General features: G+C 41.0%; 1 protein-coding gene and 1 long non-coding RNA gene across 9 annotated transcripts in view; one reads left to right on the plus strand and one right to left on the minus strand.

The window, feature by feature from the left end:
* KDM4C (lysine demethylase 4C) overlaps positions 1-24,117 on the minus strand; it is a 415,762-nt gene that overhangs the window by 140,738 nt on the left and 250,907 nt on the right. For all 7 annotated transcript variants that reach the window (XM_039544302.1, XM_039544301.1, XM_039544303.1 and 4 more), the window contains 2 exons: positions 23,669-23,780; positions 5,371-5,552 (listed from right to left, as the gene is read on the minus strand). In XM_039544302.1, the coding sequence (XP_039400236.1) occupies positions 5,371-5,552; positions 23,669-23,780 (294 nt within the window). The remainder of the gene's footprint in view (positions 1-5,370; positions 5,553-23,668; positions 23,781-24,117) is intronic.
* Positions 1-24,117, plus strand: part of LOC120407935 — a 98,778-nt gene that overhangs the window by 65,821 nt on the left and 8,840 nt on the right. The window lies entirely within an intron of this gene.

Consider the following 24,117-nt stretch of genomic DNA (forward strand, 5'->3'; position numbering starts at 1 on the left):
ATCTGTGAACAGTTACTAAAGGGAGATGGATCTGACACTAGAAAGGACAATATGTATATGCCAAGCAGCAGAACAAACAAACACAAATAAAAAGCCTAGAGAAAGGTACAGAGCACATGACTCAGTACTATAATTAAGCCAGCAAGGGGAAAGTTCACAGAAATTAAACTGACCAGTGACAGGAAAATGGAAAGCAGGAAATAAGTCAGTGATGTGGCAATCAACAAGAGTATAGTAAATGCCCAGCCTTCGGACAAATATGTGGAAACCGTAATAAACCAACCATTACGCTAAAACGTGCGGAGAAAGTGCAGGTTTCACATATTAAGTGAAAAAATGGATTCTTCAAACAAAGAGGAAGAGCTGTTCTTAAAGAGAAGAAGGAATATGAAAATGCAACAGACTGGTTAATTAAAATGTGCACTGTCACTGGGTGGCTGGTCCCAGTAAATGAAGTCGGGCCACCTCCCCTAAGCCAGTAAAGATGCTCTCATTTGGCCAACTAAGAGGGCAGAGCAGCTCCTGGGAGCTATAAAGGACCAGAGCGACACAGTGAGAGAGATCTGATGAGTCAGGGTTGCCTCGAAGGAGGAAATCTGCATGAAATGAGAGCTGCCAAAGGAAGATGATGTTTTTGGGGGCAAGGCTGAAGGCAAGAAGAGCAGCAAGAGGGGTTTGCTGGCTGAGCTCCCAGAGCCAGGGCCAGAAGGTAGGAGGAGCAAAAGAGGGAGGTGCCTGCTGGCTCTAAGCCAGAGAGCTGAAGCCAAGAACCAGAGAAAGCTGAAGGCCAGGGAATATTGGCCAACGTTACCTGCAGACGTCTCCACCATTGAGAGCTGGATCCACTGATGTCTCTGCACCAGTGAGCTGGATCCAGGGGGAAGAGTGAGATGGCAAATGGACCAGGGGGAGTGAGGGGTGCTCCCCTGGCGAGGATAATCTACCAGTAGAGAGGCTTTGGGGATTCTCACTTAGGAAAAGCAGGGTTGCACTCCAGCTGGAAGGGCCGGGCTGGCTGTCCTGGCAATGAGGGATGGAAGAGGATTGACAAAGAGTCCAGGAGTGACAAAAGGTTCCGTCGTATGGTATGTGGGGTGTCAAGGGACAAGATGGAATGGGTTTTTAATGACTGGGTGATAGACTCCATTTTGGAACTTCTGTTGCAGACTATTTGTAGTATGTTTTGGAGAAGAAAAAAAAAGTAGCCTCAAGAAGGGGTACAGCTGAGGCAAGAGAGCTTGGCACAGAGTCCCTGGTTTGACTCAGGGGAAACTGAGGCAGACATTCCTATCATGCTGCAGCCTGCTACAAGAGGGCACTTGAGGAGGAGCTACCTCTTGACATGCACAAATGGCACTTATGTGACATACAATATAGACACTGTGGCACAAGTAATGTAATAAGAAACACTGAAAGAGAGAGATGGAAGGAACACAACTGTGGAGGAGTAAAAAGTGTCTGTGAAAGACTATAATGGGGGAACAATTTCAGTGATGGGAGAGTGCATGCTGACACTTAATACAAAGTGAACAAAATAAAAAAAAAGTTTGTGGACAGGGGATTGTGGCAGAGGCAACCAACCAGTCTTGGACCTACACAGGTGTGAGATGCTTGGTCTCATAAAAGGATGTAGGACACAGAGAGACAGAACAACAACCTAGACTCAGATATGAAAGTATTAATAGCATCATGTAAAGACGTATTCACAGGAAATGGGTGCTTTCCAGTAACATGCAAGATACAGTTAATAGATGATGAAGAACCTGTGGTACACACTACACGAAAAGCTCCACAAGCCTTAAGAGCTTCAAAACATGACAGCAAATAGTATCCTTCAGAGAATAAAAGAACTGACAGATTGAGTTCACTCCTTAGTAACTGTAGAGAAAAAAAGGAGGGGACTCTGGCTGTATATGGACCATAAGGAGCTGAACAAAACCATAAAAATAGAACACTTACACTTGCTCACAAGAAGTGAACTGCTGTCAGGTGGTAGGAACCAAATTCTTCAACAAATTAAATGTATCGCTGGATTTTGGCAGATTCCCTGGGACACTAAGAGTTCCAAGATCTGACTTCAAACAGACCATTTTGGCAGATGCTACTTCTTCAGACTGCCTTTCGGAACATGTTCAGCTCCAAAAATATTTCACAATACAATGAGCCAGATCCTAAAGGGTGTAGCACATATGAAAGTGTTTGTGGATTAACTAATAATTTGGGGCAGCACTTCCACTGACCATCAGGAATAACCGAGGAGAGTATTGGAAACTGTGAGAGCTAATAACGTTAAACTGAATAAGGCCAAATGTAGTTTACAAACAATACAAACAACATAGTTGGGAAAGAGACTGACCTCGAAGGGAATCTTGCCCAGTGAATCAAAGGTTCAGGCAATATTGAACATGCTGAGACCAGAAGATAGAAAGGGAATTCAAAGACTGCTAGGCATGTTGAATTATTTCAGGAAATTCATATTTAACTATACAGCTTGCACAACTCACCTAAGACTTGTGCTCCACCAGGTCACCAAATGGGCATGGATGCCAGAGCATAAAAGGGGATTCAAGTATTTAAAGCAGGTTTTGACATAACCTCCAGTGCTGCAGTTCTTTGACTCATTGAAGGACATCAAGCTCTGCACACATACTTTGAAAGGAGGGCTGGGAGCAGTACTAGACCAGTGTCATGGAACTGATTATGATTGGTTGCCACTTTTATATGCCACAGAGAAGATGTATGCATAATCTGAAAAAAGACATTAGTTCTGGTGTATGGATGTACAAGATTTCACAACTTTCTCTATGGTTGTAGCTTCAAAGCATAAACTGATCAAAACCACTGACTGAAATACACAAAAGGGGACTTGGAGAAGCACCACCCTGGATATAGTGACTACTTTTGAAAATACAAAAGTATGAGGTGACACTGGAGTTTCAATCTGGATGCCATTTAGTAATGGCAGACACACTATCAAGAACTTATGCTTCAGGTGTCAATAAACAGCTTGATGACCTGGAACAAGCAGTAAACATACCTGTGAACATGGTAAGTGTCACATGCTGTATCTCCAGGCATATGGGATGAACTGGAGACAGCAACAGCTAAAGATGAAATGCTGCAAGCAATGATACAAGCAATAAGTAAAAGAGGAAAAAAATCAAAACTTCCCACCTGCCTAGTCCCACTATAAAACAGCTTTCAGTGATTGCAGGAGTGCTCTTGATGTGAACACAAATCATAGTTTCAATAGTGATAAGGAAAATATTGGATTGAATACATGAAGGGTACCTGGGAATGACCAAATCCAAAAGAAGAGCTAGAGAAGTTGTATGCTGGCCACAGGTTAATAATGACATCGAAGAAATGATGGGACAGGTGTGCAACATCAGAAATGCAAAAATTCCCAGCAGAAAGAATCCAGCAAAATTAATCACTTGCAATTCCATGGGACAAAGTTGGAATTGATGTGTTAAACTTGGGAAGACATGATCACCTGGTTATAACCAATTTCTTAGAAGTAGTCACACTTGAAGATACTACATCTGCAACTGTTATCAGGCACATTAAATCTGTATTTGCTTGGCATGTTATTCTGAGAATAGTAATAACTGACCATGGACTACAATTCAAGAACTAAAATGTACGACTTTCAGCATGAGACATTAAGACCCATATAACCTCAAGCCAATGAATTATCTTAATGTGGAGTATGTATAGTGAAGAATTTGCAGAAAAAAGAAACGGATGCAAGAGAAGATCCATTTCTATCACTACTCTAGTTATAGAGCTACTTCAACACAATGTGGAAAGTCACCTATTGAACTCCATTAGAGCAGATGTATAAATATCCGATTACCAAATAGGGGATATAAATGAAGGATGACAAAAGAGCCTGTGATAGTGAGAAAAAAAAGACAAAATATTATGATAAAGGAGCAAGACCTCTTCCATAGTTAAAAACAAAGACGTAGTAAGAATTTGACCAGTCAAAGCTACAATGATCAAAGAGGAGTTACCTCGCTCTGGACTCAGTGACCACAGACGAAAGCACAATCTCATGAAGGAATAAGCATCTGCTCAATATACCTGACAACTTGGCTGACACAAGTGAAGTGAGAGCAGACATACAAGTTGAAAACCATTCCCAAACTGACCCTGTTATTGATAATGAGGCAGAACCTTAGAAAAGGATTTGACTAAAGAGGGTTTGCAACACAGCAGATTGGAAAGCTTGCTGAAATGTCCCAAGAGACTGATTGAGACATGTTAAGGTTGTGTTTAGCAACCTGAAAAGTTAGGTCAGTTAGTGTATTTGTAATAGTTTGATAGTTTAATTTAACAGTGTTTTAGTTCAGGCAGGAAATTTCAAAAAGGGATCTAAAAATGGGAAAATGTGCTGTACAGTAAGTCCTTCAGGAAGTGCAGAGATGCCAAACTTCCTGCACACTCAAGATACAGTCTTTAGTTTGCTGGGACACACTTCCTGCTAGAGGCAGTCACAAAGAAGCCCAGGATAAGGCAGTTGCAGGCTGAAGCTACACAGAGTAGTAGAAAGTTTATCATCTCATTTCTGTACCTACATCCTGTTCTTATTAAGGAGTTTATTATGACAACAGTCTGCTTGTCAGTGTGATATCACAAAAATCAGACTAAATGATTTGGTGGTCCCTTCTGATCTTAAACTCAGCGATTCTATGTCACAATTTTCACCTGACATTCATTATTGGTATTTCCACAAACGTATATCAAACAGTACTGCAGATGAGATGTTTTCTCTGGGTGAAATGTTGCTGCCCAAAAGGCCCAAGTACCATTAAACCACAGGGGTACTGCAGTCCTGCAGACCAGGAAAAGGCCAAACAGTAAGACACTGTTCTCCCTTGAATAATTTTCTTTCCACCGTAATGCAGAGAGAAATTTTGGGGGGAGGAAGGAAGTGACTAGTAGATCTACAACTACATGGTTCTATCTTCAAATCTGTCTCCCCTGCAAGGAATGAGTGCACAGTGCTTATTGCAAGCCCATGGACTGTAGTAAAGGCCATGAAGAAGCTACTCAGCTACTCCAACTTCTACCCACAGGCTGCGGGGGGGGAATTGGAAGGAGGTGTGCCAGTAAATCCTTCTTGAAAAATGTATTTACTGTGACTGGTGGATCATTTACCCCTTATGTAGTGATTAATACTTCACTTTCTATACTAATGAGTTTTAGCTAGAAATGAATTTTTCCTTTCCTTTTCATGTCACAAATTAACCTTCTATAATGATTAGTGTTTGCATCATTTAATTTTATTGTCATGCATAGCTATAAAAGAGACATTAAAGACTCCTTTCCAAATAACTACTGAATTATTTGAATCCGGCTTACCTTGTAGTAGGGCATAAGGAGAGTGCAAATGGCACAATGAGGTTCCATTTTGGCCGCAGCTGCATTATATTCTTTTTCAGCAATGAAATCGTGTGCTCTTTTCTGCCAAAGGTGGACAAGAGGTTTGGCCCATGACTCTGTTTCTTGCACTTCCTCTTCGATTAAGGGAGTCTCAAGCAGTTCTTAAAGAAAATAAACACCTGGTAACACTGTATTCTTGGGATGAAGGCAAATGATACTGAAGTATCCATCTGCACTAGCAATGAATAGCAAACAGTGTCAAAAGAACTTCAGCATGTGAGAACAAATGCAAAATAACAATACAATTATGCGGTGCGGTGAAGAGGTCCACAGTACAGGGTAGAGAGGAGAGCTTTGCCCCTGTGCAACATGCTTACTTCTCCACATAAAGAGCATCAGGGAGCATTGCAACACTTATATTCCTTACCATTTGTGCTTATACTCAGATCTGCAGAGTGAACACCTATATCCCCCATCTCGGACTTCCTCCAACCTCTGCCTCCTTCCTAGTATGCACTCTGCTTTAACTCCCACCACTGAGCCATGCTAGAGCCTGTCAACCAGCACCAAGCAAGTCAGTTGGTTTTCCCAATATGATGCATTTTTATTTGCTTTTCAAAATATCTATATATTCATTTTCTGCAGCATAGAATGCATAAATATTTTGGACTTTAAAAATATGCAATACTGAGAGACAATCAGACTTTGCCTATGATCAGGCTCAGGTGACGTTCAGTGGTGGCTGTGATGCCTCCTGGGCCATCACATGAAGAAGGATCCGGTGTTCTCAGGGATCTGTCTTTTCAGACCTGAAAGTAAGTTTGCCTTACTTGTACATTGTGTCCCTCTGAAAACCCTCACAGTGCCTGAGACTAATAGGTTACTCCAGTCATAGGTTTCTCCCCCACTTGGAGCTGTTGGGTTCCAAGATGGGGACCTGCATGGACTCCCCTAAACTAAAATCCTAGTTTAGATCTGGTAAAAGCTGCCACCACCCAATAATGTACGTGTATTGGGACACAGTCCTTCCCCAAAATCCTTGGGGATCCCAAGAGCCCCAAATCCATGGAGTTCTTACACCTAGGAGAAGTAAACCATTCTCCCCTGCTTCCTCCCCCCTCCCTTCTCCTAGGAGAGATACTGGGATTCAACTACAGAGATATGCCTTCCTCCTCCCTCCTCCCCTTTCCCTGAGAATTCACCCAAGGAAAGATCAACCAAGTCCTTAACAGAAAAGATTTATTAAAGAATAAAAAGAAAGTAAACTGTCTCTGTAATACCAAGATGGAACAATACACAGGGTCTAAACTTATCAATCTCTGGAGAGAATCCCCCCTCCTTTCTTTCTCAGTAAAAGCAATAACAGTACAGAATTAAAGAAATTCTATAGCAAAACACACAATTGCAAATACAGAAATAACAATACAAAAATACTAGTTCCCTTTCTAATACTCACTAGCTTGAATAGAAGAAATTATTGCAGAACTCTGAGAGGACTTGATTAAGACGTCTGGACTCCTTTAATTCCAACTAGCGAGTCACTCAACCAAAGGACACAGGAAAAAAAACTTCCCCCCACAGGGATTTTAAATTATCTTGTCCCTGATTGGTCCTCTGGTCAGGTGTTCACAGGTAGAAAAAAAAAACCTTAACCCTGAACTAACTGTTTATGACAACTCCTTCCTCTCTTCTCCACACAGGTAGATAGATCCTTTTCCCCGGGTGGATTTTTGCCACCTCACCCTATGAGCAATCTCTGCACCAAATTAGCTGGGAATTCCATAGCAAATGACTAATTTTATCCTATTAAATAAACTACACACATGCTAGAAATGTCCAGTCCTCATCACAAGGAGCTGGAACTCTCACAGAAGCAAAGTTTAGAGGTAACATGCAATTAATTTTTGTTCAAGTCTCCCCAGATTTGGTACTAGTGGGATCTCTAATTGTAGCTCTCCTACACATAGAAGACCCATGATGAAAGGTGAGAAGATTAAAACAGCCTTGACTCACATCACTGAACTAAGGACCTCCCAGGCATCCTCTCGGGAGGCATTCATTTCTACTGAATAGCACCTGGGAAATGTGTGAAGAGAACACTGAGTAGGGTATCGCATATCTCTAGGACAGAGGATGATGCCCTTTCTGCCCAGGAAGCAGCTAGCCCTCAAGTAAAAGTAAAGCAAGTAGTTATTCATAGGACAAAGAACCACTGCAGCTCTACATGATTCTTTAATACTAGTTCTACTAGTTGAATTTTACTCTCCTGAGTGCTAGGGACAAAGAACATCAGGCATAAATACATACAGAGAATAGTCTAATCTTTTAGAGGATTTCTTAACAGGGATGGAAGGAAGGAAGGAGAGTGCCCTCTTCTCAATGGAGACTTGCAAGACAGCCACCAGTTCTGGCTACAGGAAATCCTCTAACCAATCACAAAGAAACAGGATTTAGTGGGTTGAAAAGATAATGACAAACCCTTTTCCAGCCAGACTGAGACATATTCCTTGGGCAGCATGACAAACTAGTCTAACTCCCTTCAGGAAGCTGCTTACTAATAGGTGTCTGTCAGGAATGATGTAGAAAATGGGGTCCTGGGACAAGAGACTTGGAGTAAAATCCTGTCCCCACTGAAGTCAATGGCAAGACTCCCACTGACTTCAACAGGGCTGAGAATTCACCCTGGTGTTACTTTAATGGGTCCTCCAGGACTAAATTGGTGGAGATACACCATGTGACCTCCACATGGATGGCAATGATCTCTTTAGGATCCTTGGATTGCAGAGGTATGGGGGTAGGGTTTAAAACTCCCTGTTCACTCTGCGAAGGGGAACCTGTTTTCCGGCCTTAGTAAAAATTTGCTGGAAAACTCTGCAAAGATAATTTTGTGGACTTTTGTCCCTTCCTCCTGCAGGTTTCTGTGCAGAAGAGAATATCAGTCAAACTAGTTATTACTAGTAAATCACCCCAGTGCAAAGAGCAAAAAAATCAGGAAAGATGGCTGCTGAGAAGATTATTTGACCCTTGTGGCAAAGTTTCAATCTGACGTGATCCCCTTCCACATACACACACGCATATACCCATGATTAAGAATGATCTCAGTGGTTCTTGAGGACATGAAATTTCTATGCAGTCAGATGAATGGTGACTGTGAAGTCTTTGAGATGGGAATTTTTAGAAAAATGGAAGGATAGGTAGGTATCCATTACGGATACTGAAAACCCTGGGAATGGGGAGAGAGGAAAGAGCAAAAAGCTTTGAAAAGTCATTGAATACAATTTAAAGAAGAAGAGAAGAGACAGTTTTATAGTGTGGTGTTTATTTTTAACAATGTATTTATGAAGATTAGTTTCTTTCAGAAGAAAACAATATAGAAGAGTTTAAGTAAGCTGGATCATCACATTCCTTCAGCCCATGACTGCCTTAATTAGAGGAAAGAAAATGTGCTCTTAAGTTGAGAACTTGCATTCCAAATCAGAGAAAAATTTCCTGACTGAGTTTTAAACCCTCAAAGTTGGAGTTTATACTGGAATGCTGGAAGAGCTTTTACTGAGCTGTAATGGGCAAGTTATGATACAACGTTTGCTACTTGCATTCAACTAGTGTTAGCAAAAGAAAAACTATAATACTAGCAGTATTAGTTCCAGATTTAACATGGTTGTGAAGTGCTTAGATGATAAATTGATATCATCTTAGTATAAATGGAGTACCATGTCCGGCCATTACAGTTTTCTACTGCTACTTGCAAGCTTAACAGCTCAGCACTTTAGGAAGTACATTTTCTGTCCCTGAGCAGCTGGTCTTTTTGTTTGTGCTTTCACAAGTACATTGTATGCTTCTTGTAATTCCACCTACATGTCTGGCTGTGTATTGCACAACATTTCCTCACAAAACAGTAAAATGAATGGACCACTATCTTCCAAAACATTTATTAATTGGATTATGTGGGCATTAAAGGAGATTTTTCTTTATTAATGAATCTTTTATTCATTTAATAAATCCTTCATTACATCCCACAAGCCAGACAGAGGACTGGATTCCCACTATTCGGAGGCACTTTTATGTTGCTGTAAGTGACATCTCGTTATCTGTGCTGCCTGGAAACTGGTACAGGTTATGGCAAGATTAAGTGTTTTGTTTCCCAGGGAAACATGGCATGTGCGATTTATTTCCAAAACAGAAGTATTAACACTCCATGAAATAATTAACAACTTAATATAAATTAATAAATATTGCCAAAGGATATATCCTATTGTATATGAGTTCAGACTTACTGGTACTGATACTATAGTAGCAGTAACAGTGCCAAAACTCTATATCATTTGCTAGATAATACACTCTTAAGACAGAAACTGAACCTCATATAGGATAAATTAATGTATATAATTAATGACATACCAACTTTGACTTTTGCAAATACATACTTGATGCTCTACCATCTTACTTGTCTCAGGGAGGAAGAATTTTTTTTTCTTTACTATCTAGACAAAATAGGGAAAATAAGGACCAGAACTTCTTTTAGGAAAAAGAAAAATCTCTTTTAAAACAAACAACATATAAACATTTACTGTTCTGTGGTCCAAATAACTAAGTGAATAATACATTAATGAAAGCAATCCTTGTTTTCACAAGTGTTTTGGTTTAAAAGTTTGGAGCAACTTATTTCAACACTCAATACTATCTACTTTGAACAAATTTTGCTTACTAAGTTAAAGTGAAATTCTCAGAAGGGAAACATTTGGGCCATTTGCAGAATGGGCTGTTGCCAGTACTTGCTGATCTAACCTAACAGATGTGAAAAGCCATAGACTCTAATACAGTACAATTGTCTTTTGCCAATCTCAACAATGATTTTGCTGCTTGGGGTTATGTTCCACTGATGTTTTCTGGCTGTGTACAGCACCATTCTCTGCTATGAAGAGCATAGCAGCATCTGTTATTTTTCAGGTACTTGAGCATAATCTCAGCCCTGGGAGGCATTATATGTAGCTTCAAATGTCCTGAAAGGAATTTTTAAAAAATCGATTCACTCAATTAGAAAAAAAGTTGCAACTTTGAAACTTCGTTGTTCCTGTATTATTTCTACAAACTAGATTTCAGAAATTGTTTCATTTTCTCAGTGAAGAATGCAATATGTTTTACAGCATAGGATAAAAAAAATCTAATTTTGTGAATATCTCATAACAACAGTTCTGTAAAGTCTGTGTAATTTATTTGGTGAGTAAGTCTGATTGCTGAAGTACAATTAAGTTCCACGGTTCTTATAAAAGTGGTACATGAGGAGAGACAAACTGAATCAGCGTATTAAAGTCTAAACCTAAGAGCTCCTGGAACAAATTAGTTATAGATTAGAAGGGAAACTAACTAGGTGCATTTATAAACATTAGCAAAATATCACAAAACATGTGACACATCAGTCCTATCTCAAAATGTTTTAAATATGAAATTTTAAAGAGTATGTAAATAACTAGAGTTTCACTTAAATGACACAAAAACAATTAGTAAAGAACAATTTTACATCATTTTAACGTTTATTCAGATAAGAGTAAATTAATTAAACCCTATATGGCTTGGCTGAAGGACTGTATCCCTTATACATACAGAAACTCCCAGAAAGAGAACTGAGGGCTCAAAGCGTGCATAAGCAGGCCACGTACCTCTTACGTTAATGACTAATCTAACAGGAATAGAGCATGTTGACACTCTAAACCTCTGTTTTACTGTGCTTAATGACTCATTACAAAAAACATATTTCTATTTCATAACATGAATGGCAAAAATCCCAGCTAAAGTAACAGATTTAGGGGCCAATCTTGCATTCTTTGAACTCCCAATAAAAGCCAATAGGAGTTTTGTCTGTACAAGAAATACAGGACTGGGCCCAAAAGGTTAAGATAATTTTTTCAGAAATGTTCACTAATTTTGGATACCCAACCCAATAATCACCTGAGTTTCAGTAGTATTACCGGTACGTACCCACAGCTTCCACTGATTTCAACTGAAGTTGAATCATCACTTCTGAAAATCAGGTCCAAGATATCTCCAGTTTGAAACATGAGTAGATCAAAGTAGCTTAGTAGCTTGCCACACACTAGCTCTCCAGATAGACGCTATGACTTTAATAGGGTTGCATAAATGTAAAGGAGCAGAAACTGGACTATTAAAATAGTGATGTATATATTGTTGTATGTACATTTACTACACAGACACAGAAACGAGATACTACAGGTTTGAGGCCTGACTCCTCATTCCATTACACCACTGTGATTTCATGGTGTAAAACTGATGTACAGACGTGGTAAATAAGGCCTTTTATGTTTCAGCAAGATATGTGAACTATTCCATACATAGGGGAATAAGCAAGATTTCATTTACTTATTTTTATTTCTTCAACATTAAGATAATCTGAAGTTCTGGGCACAAAAACAAAGTAATAAAACATACACAATTCACTATGGAGAGAGCCCACCCCTACCGGAGACAGCAGATAAGGCTTATATTTTTAGTGTAAACTTAGCAGGTAAAATCTATTTAGATGATGTCTACGGTTATTCTTTTTTTAAAATGTCTTTCTGATTTCAAGGAATGTTACATATTAATGAACATTCTAATCATTATGATTTTCTAAGCCACTATACAAAGTTTGTCCAACATATCACCACAAATGTACATATGGAGTGAAAAAGTGAAAAATAGTGAAATTTTGGCAAAACCTAGCATTTCTCACCTAGCAATAAAAAGGAACTTAGATATGACAGGCTTAGCTATTACAGTGTATATCCTATTTACTCCAGAAATTAAAATGCATTCTCACTGATCAAACTGTCTAATGTACTATCCAATAAAATAAATATTTATACATCATTTTAACCTTTAAATTGCTTTAAAAACATTACAGACTAAATTCACCAGCACACTGCAGCTGCTTTGTGCCATTCCAGTGATGCAAAGCAGTTCTAAGCCTAGTAAACTGGGTTTATGGCTGCTTTCCATCCCCAGAGCAACACAAAATATCTGAACAACAGCAGTGAATCTGCTCTAAGTAAATAATCAATCTCTGCATAACCAATGTTGGGCAAAGTACATATTCAATTTTAAGGGCTGGCAGTACTCTCATGCTTACAGTAAATAATGTGCTTCAGTGCTTTGCTGAATCAGGGCCTTGGGTAGCTAAGTATTATCATCATTTTATAGATGGGAAAACAGAAGTAGAGAAATTCAAGTGTCTTCCCAAATTCACATGGCGAACCAAGGGCTGTTGTGATTGTAACTCAGAAGTTTCATGCTCCCAGTTCCCTGCACAGATCACTAGAACCTGTATCACTAGAACCTGTATCTCTTAAATGCTTCATTAATACGATACAAGTACTGGACAGCAACTGTACTCAACGTTTTTCAGTGATCAACTTCTGGAGTTTAACCTTTTGTGCATTATCAGAGAGGTGGTATCACAAACAGAATGATACTTAACTAAGAACATTTTGGTACAATAACGTGAGTGTTATAATTGAGTGTCTTACAGTGCAGATGGTCTGTATAGCAGTTACAGATTTTGGCAGACAAAAATAATGGTAATTCAACAAACTCATTCTTTAATTTAAAAAAAAAGTAATTGCTAGGATACCTTTTAACTATCATATACTGTGGGATATTGTGTATCCATACTCCAGTGAACTCATCCTTCATGAAAGTAAGTCATACATTTTCCATTTTCTCTTTGGACTGTAATTACAAAACCAGAAACTAGTCTGTGGAAGATAATCTTACAGAAGAGACATCTGGCTCCTTGGCAAACTTCATATCCAATTTGCCTGGTGACTCTGTAGCTACTCATGGGAAGGCTGCTGAGTAGTAGTGCTAATACAGCAGGAATGCCATTTTCATTTTGGCTTACTTTTAACCATAGGGAATTTGTGCATGACTGTATATCTGACACTATGGTTCTGTATCATTGTTTCATGAGACAAAATATATATTCTCTATACAAATTTTCAAAGGATCTATGAAAATTGCAACAAAACAGGTTTTATTAAAGGTTAATGAGTTTTAATGAACACAAAAAGCTAGGATATTAAGGCTGTGTGTCTGTTACGGGGGTCATGGAAAAGCACCTGAGCCCCAGAAAAGCACCTGAGCAGCAGCAGGTATGGCTGGCCCCGGGAACCGCCTGAACAGTGGCCAGTGGGGCTGACCTCAGGGGCTCCCCAGAGCAGCAGCAGCACTGCAGAGGCCCCGCAGAGCAGTGGCCCCCAGGAGGCCCCCCCAGCTAAGATTTAGTCAGGAGTATTTATAGTAAAGGTCATGGACAGGTCATGAGCCATGAATTTTTGTTTACTGCCCATGATCAGTACATGACTTCTACTAAAAAATACCCATGACTAAATAACAACCTTAAGCATGATCCAGTGGACAGGGCACCACATGGGGAGTCAGAAGACCTGGGTTCTATTCCCAAATTTGCTACTGACTCAGTGGGTGACATTGGGTCTAGCTATTTATGCCAAAACCTTCCTATATAATCACTAATTGTTGGGTGCCCAACTTAAGACACAGAGTTTATCTTAGAACGGTGTTGAGCCCCCCACAGCTCCCAAATGACTTCAGTCGGAATGATCAGATCTTATCTCTGAAGATCAGCCTCTAGGTGTCAAAGATTGATCAAATTTTGAAAAAATTTGGCCTTGAGCTCTCTCTGCCTCAGTATGCCAAATCACAGTTGATTTTTACTCAACTCTGTAAAGTGCTTTGACTTCACATAACGAAATGTACCATATAAGGGTTAGGCTAATTTTTATTAGTCCTTTAAATCTAAGTTAAAATGTATCAGAAAAACTTTTGACTACATAAGAATGGGTAGCATATTTTCCACCTAGCTTAATGATATACAGCTATAGTCGTAACTATATAGAGCAAAGATATATAGCTAGGGTTGTGGTGCTTAAATATACAGTAATTCCTCACTTAACATTTTAATTATGTTCCTGAAAAATGCTATTTTAAGCAAAATGATGTTAAGCAAATCCAATTTCCTCAGAAGAATTAATGTAAATTGTCAGGGTTAGTTTCCAGGGAATTTTTTTTCGCCAGACAAAAGACTATAACGAGAGAGAGAGAGACAGAATAAGTTTTAAACAAACAATTTAGTACTGTACACAGCAATGATGATTGTGAAGGTTGGTTGAGGTGGTGAAGTCAGAGTGTGGAAGAGGGTGGGGTATTTGCCAGGGAATGCTTTACTGCTAAATGATGAACTAGCACTGGGCTGAGCTCTCAAGGGTTAACACATTATTGTTAATGTGGCCTCACATTCTACAAGACAGCACAAATGGAGGGAGGGGAGACAGCATGGCAGAGACACAGACACACACACCACGGGTGTGAGAGAGAGGCATTGCCCCTTTAAGTACGCTGACCCCACTCTAAGTACGCTGACCCCACTCTAAGTACATTGCCTTTTTAAGTAGATGAGCAAGTTGAGACAGCAGCTGCTGCCAGCAAGCTCCCTCTGTCCTGACCCCTGTCAAGGCCCCCCCCCACGCTCTGGAGATGGGGTAAAGGAGTGGGGAGGAGAGGGAGGGGGACACCCTGACATTAGCACCAGTCTTCCCCTCCCGCCCTGCACAGCAGGCAGGAGGCTCCCGGGAGCAGCTCCAAGGCAGAGGGCAGGAGCAGCACATGGCAGTGGGGGGAGCTGAACTGTCTGGCAAGTGGTAGCCTGCTGGGCGACTGTCGCACAGGGAATTTAGAGGAGTGGAGAGCTGATAGGGAGGCTGCCGGTCCACCCTGGTTCAAAGCCCCCACCAGCTAGCTCCAACGGGCTGCTCTTTCTGCAAGCAGTAGACAAAGCAGGCGGCAGCCAAACAACGTTATAAGGCAGCATTGCGCAACTTTGAATGAGCATGTTCCCTAATTGATCAGCAACATACAAACAATTACCAGGACGACGTTAAGTGAGGAGTTACTGTACTGTCAAAGCAACATGCAGAAGTGTGCAAAATACCTGCCCTATATTTGAATACTCAAACTACAGAATAGCAAAAACGAAACAAAAAAAAGCCACAATCAGTTGTTTACAACCAAGACCCTACCACCCTGCTATACAATATGCTAATACAAAATACATTAATGCTAATGGTGGCAAAAATAGATCAGCCCGTGTCAAAAGGTTAATGGCTTCCTCCCTCCGCCGCCAAAGTAATGCATGGAAGAGCAGAGTAAAGTGGTACTTTCATAGACCAGACAAGGAATAAGGACTTTGAACTAGAATTTAGCAATTTAGGTTTCATGGTCAGACAATCTATAGCTGCATCTTCACATATGATTTTACCTTCCATTCAACTTGCTTAACCTGCTTATGACATTACTGAATATATCTTATCTGACTTGAATAGCAGGTGCTGTTCAGTACGTTTCACATGCTGTTGTGACTGAATATAAAAAAAGCAAAGGAAGCTTTGATTTATATTGCAATATTATATAAATACTATAGCTATAAAATGAGCAATTTTCCCCTAATTCAATCAAACTCTTGTTCCAGCTGCTCTTTCTAGCCACAATAAGCCTTTTTTCCCCCCTCCCTGTTCTCATATCTTACAGTCGAAGTCCGCAAACTAAATTTGGACTCATGAATGCTATTGAAAATGTGAGAAACGTTATAGAAGAAACATGCTAACTCAAACTGTAAACTATAAGGACAGTGAAAAACTTAGTCAAAAACAGATTCTAATGCTTTATGCCCAAATAACGCAGGAAAACAATCTTTGGGGCCAACAAATAAGCATCCATAGCTAATCTACTTACTCTTTCTGCTGAATTTGCATTTTATTACTTAAATGAGCAGAAATATGACTGCATTCAATAATAATAAGCCTGAATTGAACATAATATTTTTTGCATAATGACTCCTAGTCTTAACATTTGAAGTGTGACATGCAGTTCATGCTGTATTGCTCCACTTATTTTTCAAATCTGGCAGCGTGACCAGCACTTTCTGGTTTTGATTCCCCAGTTGAGTGACCAGATGTTCCAATTTTATAGGGACAGTCCCGATTTTTGAGTGGTTTTCTTATATAGGCACCTATTACCACCACCACCCCTCAACCCCTATCCTGATTTTTCACACTTGCTAACTGGTCACCCTATTCCTCAATCCCGTCTATTCTTCATTGCTATTCTTTCTTTCGGCATTAATTCCACCAAAATAAGCATAACAAGGAAAGACAGGCATACAGCAAGACAAATTTTCTTTTTAAAAAATGAATTTACACTGAAATGTGTACAAACAATTCTGCAAGGAAACCAAGGATGAAGAGAACTCATGAAAGAACAATTGTTACAATAATGGAATCCCTAAAAATACCTAAGCCAGCCCTGATGCAGAGAAATTATTGGAGAAAATGCCCCAGGTCATAATGAAATCAGAGTTAGTATTTACAGTAGTAAAAACAAAATACAAAAGTCTCATTTAGGATTACTTGCAAGTTGTGTTCTATGAACAAAAAGCTGAAATTCTTCCAGGGGGTTGATGGGACAAGTCTTCCTCCAGCCATTATGCAGCTTAGTAAATATGGTGAAATTCCAATGAATAGCTGCCCAAGGGTCAGATAATGTATTAATTTTGCCATTAGCTCTTGAAGATAACTTTCTCTCCCCCATCATCCCTATCTACTGGAGGGTCTTAGACTGCTCATCACCATAGCATTGGAGGGTCTTACAGATGTGTTAAAGTGAACATACAATGTCTATCTTTTTCTCTGGTCCCTGGTATTGTGGGTTTATTTCCATATGTAATTTTGTTGGAGACAGAAAAATTAAGATATAAAGCACACATCTAGCATGCACTGCCCCTGAAAAATGATAGGCGAACTCAGGAATTACGGTAGCAAATGACTATTTATTCTAGACAACTAAAAAAAACAACATAGTTCAGACATGGTCAAGCTTTCCCACATAGGTCTGCTTATACCTCTCAGTTCACACCAGAAGTACACATGCAATTCCAGTTCAGAGATACTTCTTAGACATAGGCTCAGACTTTAACGGCCAGAACGGACCATCATGATCATCTAGTCTGACCTCCTCCATGTTGCAGGCCACTCACCCACCTACTCCTGTAATAGACCCATAGCCTCTGGCTGAGTTACTGAAGTCCTCAAATTGTTATTTAAAGACTTCAAGTTACAGAGAATCCAACATTTATGCTTGTTTAACCCTGAAAGTAACCCATGCCCCATGGTGCAGAGGAAGGCGAAAAATTCATAGGATCTCTGCCAATCTGACCCAGGAGAAAATTCCTTCCTGACCCCAAATATGGCAATCAGTTGGGCTGTGAGCATGTGGGCAAGACACACCAGCCAGACACATGGGAGAGAATTCTCTGTAGTAACTCAGAGCCCTCCCCTCTCTAGCATCCCATCACTGGTCGTTGGAGATAGGGGAGTAGTGGGGGCAAAAGATATATCTGGCTTCAAGACTAAGCTTGATAAGTTTATGGAGGGGATGGTATGATGGGATAGCCTAATTTTGGCAATTAATTGATCTTTGATTATTAGCAGGTAAATAGGCCCAATGGTCTGTGATGGGATGTTAGATGGGGTGGGATCTGAGTTACTACAGAGAATTCTTTCCTGGGTGCTGACTGGTGAGTCTTGCCCACATGCTCAGGGTTTAGCTGATCGTCATATTTGGGGACGGGAAGGAATTTTCCTCCAGGGAAGACTGGCAGAGGCCCTGGAGGTTTTTCTCCTTCCTCTGCAGCATTGGGCACGGGTCACTTGCTGGAGGATTCTCTGCACCTTGAGGTCTTTAAACCACAATTTGAGGACTTCAGTAACTCAGACATAGGTTAAGGGTTTGTTACAGGAGTGGATGGGTGAGATTCTGTGGCCTGCATTGTGCAGGAGGTCAGACTAGATGACCATAATGGTCCCTTCTGACCTTAAGTCTATGAATCTATGAATTTGCTACTAGCCAATGCCACTGTAGGCAGTCTCATCATACCATTCCCTCCATAAACGTAGCAAGTTCAGTCTTGAAGCCAGTTAAGTTTTTTACCCCCACTGCTCCTCTTGGAAGGCTGTTCCAGAACATCACTCCTCTAATGATTAAAAACCATCATCTAATTTCAAGCCTAAATTTATTGATGGCCAGTTTTTGTCTATTGGTTCTTGCGTCAACATTGGCGCTTAACTTCAGTAACTCCTCCCCACTTATTGTTATTTATCCCTCTGATGTATTTATAGAGAGCAATGGTACATCCCCTCAACCTTCTCTTGGCCAGGCTAAATAAACCAAGCTCTTTGAGTCTCCTCTCAAAGGTTTTTCGCCTTCCTCTGCAGCATGGGGCACGGGTCACTTGCTGGAGGAGTCTCTGCACCTTGAGGTCTTCAAACCAGAATTTGAGGACTTCAGTAACTCAGACATAGGTTAGGGATTTGTTATAGAAGTGGATGGGTGAGATTCTGTGGCCCGCTTTGTGCAGGAGGTCAGACTAGATGATCATAATGGTCCCTTCTGATCTCAAAGTCTATGAGTCTATGAGTAGACAGTATGGAGACAACAAAATCCTTGCGACTCACTGCCAAGTTTGTGCCATCTGACCAGCTTATGGCAAGAATAATCCATGTTTCTGATACTTTATTTTAGCTCTAGCCAAGGCTAAGGAGCCATCATCCACCACAACCACTATAATCTCTCATTTAAAAAGAGCAACTTCACTCTAACCCACCACATATTTAAATCTTTAATTACTTTACCAGATGAATTATAAAATTAATAAAGCCTTTTTTGTGTAAGTTACTGTAACACTGTCTGAAATCCACTCAATCTAGCCCCTCAAGGCATGCAAACATTACAGAGATATGGATCATGCGTCTAAGCTGTCACTAATATTCAGAAAGATGCTTAACAGCTAATTGAAGTACTGCATTTGGTGAATTAGATCTGTTCAGACATTTTCGGACGTAAAGGGAAGAAGAAACAAATGAGAGATTTTAGGCTTAGAACAAGGTGGGAGACTTATGGACAAGGAAACAACCATAATTACCACATGCAATTCAGTGACACTTAGCTGAGGCTGACTGAAAGCATAACACTGGAAGAGACATGCCAGCCCTGTTAAATTTGTGTTATCCAAGAGAACAAAAATGGCTGCAGAGGGGTTTTTAAGCTGCCTGTACAGTTGCAGTTTATGTCTGGAGTTAGGCCTTCCATTGTTCATAGATAAAGGCTGTGCAAGTTGCACCTTCAGGGGTCTGTGACGGTGCAGGACTCACCCCTGCGGCACTTCCCGCTGGTCGCTCCGGGGATTAGCTCTTTCCAGGGCAGAGCACCCTCTGCAGGCTGGTGTCCCACTGCCGCTGGTCCCCGTGTCCCTCCCAGGACCCAGTGCCCCTTGTCTTTGGGGTGCTGCCCCCTGGCAATACCCCCGCAGTCTCAGGGTCTCCCCACCCAGGGGAACCCCCAACCCTCTATCCCCACCTTGCCTCAGGCGTGGGCTACTGCCAGTCACCATCTAGCCCCCGCTCACTGGGGCAGACTGCAGTGTAAAAGCCTCTCATCATTGGCAAGGGGGGTTTGGACCTGCTGCCTCTGCCTACCCGTGGGCTGCCCCCTGCAACCTAGTACCTAATTGGCCCTCCACTAGGCTGCAGCCTGGGGGGGTTTCAGGCCGGAGCTCCCCAGCTCCCTTGGCCTTCCCCCAGCCCTGCTCCAACTCCAGTAACCTTTAGCACTCAGGCAGCTAGGTCCATCTCCCTCCTCAGCTAGAGGGAGACTGTCTGCTCCAGGCCCACTGCCCTCCTATAAGGGCCAGCTGGGCCCTGACTGGGGCATGGCCACAGCTGAGGCGGCTTCTCCATTCCCCAGCCACAGCCCTCTCCTGGGCTGTTTAAAGCCCTTTAAGGCCGGAGCGGGTGACCACCCCGCTACAGGGTTCAACCTTTTGCATTCCTTTACAAAGTGTTGTGAATTTAACATACCAATTCATGTCTTTGCTGGATTTACACTTAAAAAACTATACTTGAGAGTAGTAACTTTTCATAAACTAAAAAAAGAAGAAAAATGTAGCGTCATTTAATAAGCAACTGGCACCACTGTGTTGAAAACATGAGACCTGATATTTTAGAGATGCTCAGCACTCACATTGACTTCACTGGAGGTGTCAGGGCTCAGCACTACTGAAATTCAAGCCCATCCCAATGTCAGCAAGTTCAGAAGTGAACTATATTTGCCAGTCCCAGCTCCTCTAAGAGCAGCCACCTAGATGAATGCCAAAAATAAGGCAGAAAAAGAAATGAAATGTGATTGAAGTAGAATACTAACCATATTGTTTGCTTGCTTTGCATCAGTTTCTATTGTGAGTTTGTCATTGTCCAAAAAATTATTGTTGTAATGAAGGTGAATGATTTAAATAAAGAAGGGCTTATGTTAATTTAACTATGCTAATTAAATTGTTTAAAGTAAAGTACATGGTTGTTTTCAATTTCCCTTAACTAGCTTTTTTTTAAATCTATCAACAAAATATGCTGTTTAAAAAAAACTACTATATGTTAAAAGACAATATACATTCCATATTCCTATCTACTAAAATACAGCCAAACAACCCAACAGAATTGCTGTGTACTTTTTCTCAAGTATTTTCCCCTAAAATGAATGTTGTGTTATTGGAAACGCATGCAAAGGAATTTGAGAGAGAGAGAGGTTATTTTTTCTTTTCCAAACTGTTAATAGCTGGTGCTTGCAAACCTGAAATAAAAACTGCTTTCAACAACTCTGATGTATCTTATTAGCATGTTTGCATGTCAACCCAGAAAACATACCCAGGAGACCATGATCGATATTTTAATAAGAGATGTCTGATAAGTCATTCAAATCAAAAGTACCATCAAGTTAGCTACAGGAACTGTATATGGATGAATCTATAGTAGCTGAGGGGAAAAGAGGCTTCTTTTAGCACCACTTACCAAATATGCCACATAAGAAGATCAAATTTCCTTTGTAACTTAGGGCTTTAACATAAATATTAATCCTAAATTTTTGAAAAAAAACCATACAGTGAACGTTAAAATTATGATGGGATAAAAGTGTATACTGTGTGTACTGTACTTTATGGTAATTTTCACTATACGTGATTTTCCTCTTACGCGCTGACTTTAGAACTTAACCCCCACGTAAGATGTGACTCCACTGTATTCATTTTTGAAAGTTTATAATAAGCGATGCTCTGGGGGGAGTGGGGGGGGCAAGGTGGAAGTTTCACCTACAGTGCAAAATATCCTTGCACCAGCCCTGCGCGCACACACCATTGCTTATAACAGTTAAGGAAAGCAAAAGCACCTTATACATGAGTGAAGCTGGCATACTGAATAGCTTGATGGCTGCACTATATCATTTTGACCTTCCTATTTTTTCACGACCCCCTCAGATTGAAATATTATGGGAGAAGCCTAATTCTATTTGGATCTATTAAAAAAAAACTGTCCAATCTATGGTGGTATCTAGCTTTGAGGTGCAGTTTTAATATTGCGGAAAGATTGGTGCATAATATTAAGCTCCTTATTTAGGCATCTAAGCGACTGGACTAAATTTCACAAGTGCTGAGTACATAGCAGCACTCCTGGAAGTCAATGGGAGCTGCTCTGTGCTCAGTGTTTTTGAACATTATTTAACTGCTTAAATGTAAATTTAGGAGCCAGATTCTTTGTCCTGACACCATCTGCTTTGTGCACCACCAAAGCAAGCAGAAAGCTACCTTAATGCTGCTGCTGCCGCAGAGGAGAAATTGTGTCAGAAATGAGGATAGGGAGGCAGTCCTGGGTAGCTTTAAAATTTCATTAAGGGCTATTTTTTTAGTTGGCCTACATTTATGCCAGTCTCTTTAGCTATGCTGAGAATCTGATCCCTGATTGTTAAAATCTTGAACTTCGCTTGTTACAGAAACTTACTGGTATAGGAATGGTATAAATGATACTCCTGGGAAAATACTGCACCAGTGCACATGCACAGAATTCATGTCCCTTGCAAATTTCTTTGCTTCCCCACAGAAAAATGACTTTCTGACAGGGAAGCAAAGAGAAGCTGCAAGAGCAGTCATGCTGCACCACTCCCTAGCAGCACAGGTACATGGTTTCAGGCACCCAGAACAGCCAGTGGAGAGGTAAATCACAGTGGGGCTGGGGACACCTCAGCCAGTGCCTCCTAACCCTAAGGCGGGATCAGCTGCTAGTCCCAGCTGGGCTGGAGGCAGGAGAGGACGAGGCTTCTTCCTCCCCTGTAAGGAGTGGCTGGGGCTGTTTCAGACCCACCTCCAGAAACTTCTCGCAGCTGCAGGAAGCTCATCATCCTCCCCTGCTTCCTGCCCCCATTGCTCCTCAGCTGTGGGGTGAAGGGTCACTGTATGGGGAGCTGCTCCCCATCCACCCCGTGCATCCAGACCTCCCATACCCAGACACCCCTACCAAGCCTCACCCGGTACATCCAGAACCCTCCTAGCCCTCCATACCCAAACCCCACCCCACTGAATCTCAATCCCTGCCTCAACCTGGAGACCCCCTGCCTCCAGAACCCCACCCCTGCATCCAGATCACACCCAGAGCTCCCTGCACTCAAACCTCCACCTGATGCCTCACCCCCTGCACCACCCTGAGCCTGCACATCCAGACCCCCATGCCACTGACGCTCAGGTAGCTGACCCCAGAACCCCACCCCACCAAGCCCCAAGCCTGGTCTCTTTCATGAATCAAGACTACAGATGTCTTTTACCAGAACCACTTTTCAAGCCTCCAACTGGATGTCTATAAAACAATGGAATCACAATGCAAAAAAAAAAAAAAAAGTCCAATGAGGTACAGTTTACCAGGATTGATGTTCTGAAGATCTAGAAATGGCATGTCATAGCTACACTTGTCTTCCTACAATAAGATGTAAAGTTTGCTGCTAAAACCAATTGCTGTGAAATCCAACAAAGGAGATCTGGCAGAAAGTGTCTTCATCCCACACACAGCACTTTAAATGACTTCATACTGTTCTGAGCTTCTTACAAGACAGTTCTAATATGTTTAGGAGAATTTAAGTGAAAACGGGGAAAAAGAAAGAACCCATGAATTCAGCGAGCATGCTGACAGCTTTTCAATGGAATTATTCTGCAACTTTAGAAGATTTCCCACAGTCAAAATACTCTTTCATCTTCAGCACTTTTGTCATAGTTAAAATATATATGTATACGGGTTTATAAAGACAGGCAGATATAATGAGAGAAACACATTAAAACCAAGCTCACCTTCATCACTTACTGCCTGCTGTTTAACCAGTGTCATAGGAGATCTGGCCGGGGGTTTACTTAGTGGATGACGCCAACTCTTACATGTTTTCTTTCTTTCAATTTCTGCTAACTGAAAGGGAGAAACCACATTTAGTTTAATTGGAAACTGAACAAAACTAATGCTGATTAGCAAGAACACTCTTCTGCTAATAGTATAAAGTATCCACTTTGTTAGATAAACTCTCACAGAAGGCATGTAAAAAACCTCTCACTGATGGTTCAAAAATTTGTCTGACATTAGTTATTTTGTTAGATCCAGGAGATGGGACAATCTCTCAGTTTACTTCAGAAAAAGGTGTAATAAAGGTAATAACTGGAGACATACCAATCTCCTAGAACGGACCTTGAAAGGTCATCGAGTCCAGCCCCCGCCTTCACTAGCAGGACCAAATTTTGCCCCAGATCCC

Source organism: Mauremys reevesii, linkage group 6 (assembly GCF_016161935.1).
Source record: "Mauremys reevesii isolate NIE-2019 linkage group 6, ASM1616193v1, whole genome shotgun sequence".
Classification (NCBI taxonomy): Eukaryota; Metazoa; Chordata; order Testudines; family Geoemydidae; genus Mauremys; species Mauremys reevesii.